Source organism: Otolemur garnettii, unplaced genomic scaffold (genome assembly GCF_000181295.1).
Source record: "Otolemur garnettii isolate 467f Iridium unplaced genomic scaffold, OtoGar3 scaffold00210, whole genome shotgun sequence".
Taxonomy (NCBI): Eukaryota; Metazoa; Chordata; class Mammalia; order Primates; family Galagidae; genus Otolemur; species Otolemur garnettii.
The window spans coordinates 141,739-146,828 of NW_003852605.1; the positions used below are offsets into that span (position 1 = coordinate 141,739).

General features: G+C 40.7%; 1 protein-coding gene across 1 annotated transcript; it reads left to right on the forward strand.

The window, feature by feature from the left end:
- The first annotated feature begins 1,021 nt into the window (after nucleotides 1-1,021).
- On the forward strand, nucleotides 1,022-4,151 carry TMEM69 (transmembrane protein 69). Its single transcript, XM_012812492.2, is given in 3 exon segments — nucleotides 1,022-1,207; nucleotides 3,263-3,935; nucleotides 3,938-4,151. Coding segments are annotated over 3 exon segments (762 nt in total). The 5' UTR covers nucleotides 1,022-1,165; the 3' UTR covers nucleotides 3,985-4,151.
- The last annotated feature ends 939 nt before the right edge of the window (nucleotides 4,152-5,090 follow it).

Consider the following 5,090-nt stretch of genomic DNA (forward strand, 5'->3'; position numbering starts at 1 on the left):
AAAAAAAAAAAAAAAAGAATGGGATCATGAAATTTTGATTCATGTTCTCATTCAGCTGCTTACTGGCTGCTTACACTAGTCCTTCCTGTATAAGGTACTTATTTTTTGTGTCAGGGACAGTTCTTAGCCCTTTATATATATTAACTTATTAAACTTAATAGCAGCCCTATGAAGTAGTCATCCTTATTTCAAAGGTGAATGGACGGCACAATGGCAAGGTTAAATAACTTGTTCAAAGTCTCACAGCTAGTAAGTGGTGAAGCCAGGATTTAACCAAGATTGTTTGACACCAGGCTGTTTTCTTATTACCAAATTGATGAAGTTATTGTGAGTATTACATGAGTATGCATATAAAACATACAGTTCCAGTGCCTGGTTAATGGCCAAGTTGTATCAGTTGCTACTCTTTTTCTTTTTGGGGCAGTTTATGACCGGGGCTGGGTTTGAACTCTGTACCTCCAATATATGGGGCCAGTGCCCTACTCCTCTGAACCAGTAGCAACCCTAGTTGCTACTCTTATTATTTTGAGCAGTGAAGTCTATAGCCAAGGGGGAAAAGAAGAGACCACAGAAGCTATGACTTTCAGGGGTTTTTCCTTTATTTGCAGTATTTTTTTTGGCTGGGGCTGGGTTCAAACTCACCACCTCTGGCATATGGGGCTGGCGCCCCACTCCTCGAGCCACAGGTGCTGCCTAAGGGTTTTTCCTTTTTTTTTTTTTTTTTTTTTAAAAAAAAGGCCATTCAGAAGACTTTCAGTTTTAAAAATGACAAAATTGGCATTCAAGTAATTTGCCCAATGTCATACAGCTAGGAAGTGGTGGAGATGTTTGTAAAATCCAGATCTTCTGTCTGGTATGTTACTTTGTTATGCCACCAAAGCTAAAAGAACAGTTCAGGGAGAGAAAATGATGTACTTGTGTTTTATTACTATCTTACTGACACTTGGAAAACAGTGATTCTTTTTAAAGGAAATTGTGTTACATGTGAGAAAATCTTCATGAGTTATTACTGTTTAAAAATTAATGTATAAAATGAGGAAAATGAAGTGACATCTTATTTTATATACAGCAGCATGCTTCTGATTCAGCCCCTCTACTAGCTGTAAAAATACATTAATCAGAACTGCCAGGCATCTTCCTGAACAAGACTTCAATAGGTTCCAGTATGCTTCACTTCATCCAGAAGTTTTCTCAAGCATCTCCAAAGGTTAGTTTATTTAGCGATATTTTAGCACTGTTTGCCAAGCAGTGCTCAGAGGAACACAGTAGCAGTGAAAAAGACAAAAATGCTTTTCTCATGTATTCAAATTGAGGGGAGAAAGAGTTGGGTGAAATACTTAATATGTCAAATGAAGAACTATAAAGAAAAAAAAGAACTATAAAGCAGGAAGGAGAATAGGAAGTATTGAGAATAGATACAGGATTCCACTTAGAAATAGGCTGGTCAGAAACAAGGGAATGGGCCATAGTAGGTGGCTGAGGGAAGAGCATTCCAAATACAGACAAAATGAAAAAAGGTACCAAGATAGGATCATTCCTTGCATCTTTGAGGAATCACCAAGATTCTTTTTTTTAAATTTTTTTTCAAGATTCTTAAATAACTTCCATCCAACATTTTATTTATTTATTTATTTATTGAAACAGAGGCTTAGTCGTCCTCAGTAAGGTACCATTGCATGACAGCTCACAGCAACCTCAAACTCTTGGGCGTAAGTGATTCTCTTGCCTCAGCCTCCCAAGTAGCTGGGACTACAGGTGTCTGCCACAGTGCCCAGCTATTTTTTATTTTTGTTGTAATTGTCATTGTTGTTTAGCTGGACCCGGCCAGGTTTGAACCCGCCAGCCTCGGTGTTTGTGGCCAGTGCCAGAACCACTGTGCTACCAGTGCTGAGCCTTTTCTTTCTATCACTCGGGGAGGTTAAGGCAGGTGGATTTCCCGAGCTCACGGGTTTGAGACCAGCCTGAGCTACAGTGAGACCTCCTCTCTTAAAAATAGCTGGGTGTTGGCTCGGCGCCTATGGCTCAAGCGGCTAAGGCGCCAGCCACATACACCTAAGGTGGTGGGTTCGAATCCCCAGCCCGGGCCCGCCAAACAACAATGATGGCTGCAACCAAAAAATGGCCAGGCATTGTGGTGGGCACCTGTAGTCCCAGCTACTTGGGAGGCAGAGGCAGGAGACTCGCTTGAGCCCAGGAGTTGGAGGTTGCTGTGAGCTGTGATGCCATGGCACGCTACCCAGGGGGATAGCTTGAGGCTCCGTCTCAAAAAAAAAAAAAAAAAATAGCTGGGTGTTATAGAGAATGTCTGTAGTCCCAGCTACTTGGGAGGCTGAGTGAGTTAAGAGAATCACTTAAGCCCACGAGTTTGAGGTTGCTGTGATGCCACAGCTCTCTACCAAGGGTAACAAAATGAGACTCTGTCTCAAAAAAAAAAAAGTAATAATTTTACTTTTAAAATTATTTTTAAAATAATTAGACAGACACATGTACAAAGGTAAGGATCTTTGAAAAGAATGCTGTTTTGGCTCTGTGCCTGTAGCTCAAGTGGTTAGCGCACCAGCCACATACACCGGAGCTGGCAGGTTCAAATCCAGCCCAGGCCTGCCAAACAACAATGACAACTACAACCAAAAAGTAGCCGAGCCTTGTGGCAGGCGCCTGTAGTCCTACCTACAAGAGAATTGCTTAAGCCCATGAGTTTGAGGTTGCTGTGAAGAGAATTGCTTAAGCCCATGAGTTTGAGGTTGCTGTGAGCTGTGGTGCCAGCAACGTCCTACCCAGGACAATATAGTGAGACTCTGTCTCAAAAAAAAAAAAAAAAAGAAAAGTGTGCAGTTTTTATAAAGCTAAATTAGAAGGTAGATTTCTTTCTCCTATATACAATATTTCCATAGTAATTAGGGGTACTGCTTTTGTAACTTATAAATAGAGGTGGTTTAGAAGGCCAACTGCTAAAGGTCTAATTTTAACCTTCTTCTCTGGTAGGGATAAGATTAGTGGTAGGTTGAAATATATCACTGGTCTGTATTCATTTGTTTCTTTTACATGTTGTATAACTATAATACTTTTAAGAGTAATAACTATAATACTTTTAATAGCACTAATATGTAGTCAGTTCATCCTTTCCATACAGTTAGATTTGCTAGTGGACACAAGCAGATATTTATTATACAGTATATTCAAATATTAGTTAACTCAGATTTCATAAGTAAATTATGTACATGTGATTTCTATTTGTCTTCTGGTTCTATTTTCTTTGTAGTCACTGAAGTACCTTTTCCCGATGGGAGTAGGAGCCATGGGGAGAACAAATACACTTTCTCTGAAGACATCTCTCCAGCAGAATTTTTCTCCTTTGTTTCCAAGGCCTTGGCTTTTCTCATTTCCAGTGTGTATGAGCAAGACACAATGCTATCATACATCCCCATGCAGCTTTAAGAAGAAGCAGGAGCAAGCAGTACTTCCAGCCCGGCCACCAAGCATCCTAACTTACCTGCCTGACAGCCCAAAGCCAGCATTATATGCAACTATGGCAGGACTAATCCCTTTCATTGCTCCACCACTGGTTATGCTGATGACAAAGACTTACATCCCTGTATTAGCCTTTACTCAGATGGCTTATGGAGCCAGTTTCCTATCTTTCTTAGGAGGAGTCAGATGGGGTTTTGCTCTGCCAGAAGGTAGTCCAGCCAAACCAGATGTCCTTAACTTAGCTAATAGTATAGCTCCTCTTATGTTTTCATGGTTTGCTTTCCTTAGTTCTCAAAGACTCAGTGAAGCCATAGTCATGGTAATAATAGGTTTGGGGGTAGCATTACACCTTGAACTTTTTCTCTTGCCACATTATCCTAACTGGTTCAAAGCCCTTAGGATAATAGTTACTTTATTGGCCTTCTTTTCATTTCTAATCACCTTACTATTTAAAAATGTTTATCCAGAAAAGGACCTAAGAGACCTGGTCAATATATGAAACTACACTTGTAGATAACACTGGTATGCTGGCTACAAGCCTCATACATTCTATTCATAGATTGATTTTCATTTCCAGAAATCTTACTTCATACTAAGTACTTGAGCAAGAGCTTCAAAATGCCTCATAGTGCTTTTCATCTTTTAGTTAGGTTACTTTTCATTCAATTTATGAATTACATAGTCACCTACTTAATGTTTATGTTTTAATTGTCTTGAAAAACATAAAATAAAAATGATAAATCCCCTTTGTTAAGAGTCTTAAGATCATTAAAAAGAAGACATACATTCTCCCATTTCAAGAGGAAAACCTCGGCTGGGCTTGGTGTCTCACACCTGTAATCCTAGCAGTCTGGGAGGCCAAGGCAAGTGGATTGCCCAAGCTCACAGGTTTGAGATCAGCCTGAGCCAGAGCAAGACCTCATCTGTAAAAATATCTAGGCATTGTGGTGAGTATCTGTAGTCCCAGCTCTTGGGAGGCTAAGGCAAGAGAAATGCTTGAGTCCAAGAGTTGGAGGTTGCTATGAGCTATGATGCCATAGCACTCTACCAAGGGTGACAAAATGAGACTTTCTCAAAAAAAAGGAAAACCTCATATCCGTGAGTATGGAAAATAAAAGGTGTTTTTTGGTGGTTTTTTTTTTTTGAGACAGAGCCTCAAGCTACTCCCCTGGGTAGAGTGCCATGGCATCACAGCAAACTCCAATGCCTGGGCTCAATCGATCTCCTGCCTCTGCCTCCCAAGTAGCTGGGACCACAGGCACCCGCCACAATGCCTGGCTATTTTTTGGTTGCAGCCATCGTTGTTTGGTGGCCTGGGCTGGATTCAAACCTGCCACCTTGGGTGTATGTTGCTGGCACCTTAAGCCACTTGAGCCATAGGCGCCAAGCCAAAAGGTGGTTCTAGTATGGAGTTTTCACAGCAGGTAACCCTGGGAAATGCATGTCCAAGCTTATTTTACCTGGTATAACCTAGGTATTATGAGCTGAAAAGACTGATGGCTCTGAAGTCAATAGGGAGCAGTGTCATGAATGAAAAGCCATGTTCAAAGAAAAGCTCGACATGTTTTTTCCAGTCTTTTTTTTGTTTGTTTTTGTTTTTGAGACAGTCTCAAGTTGTT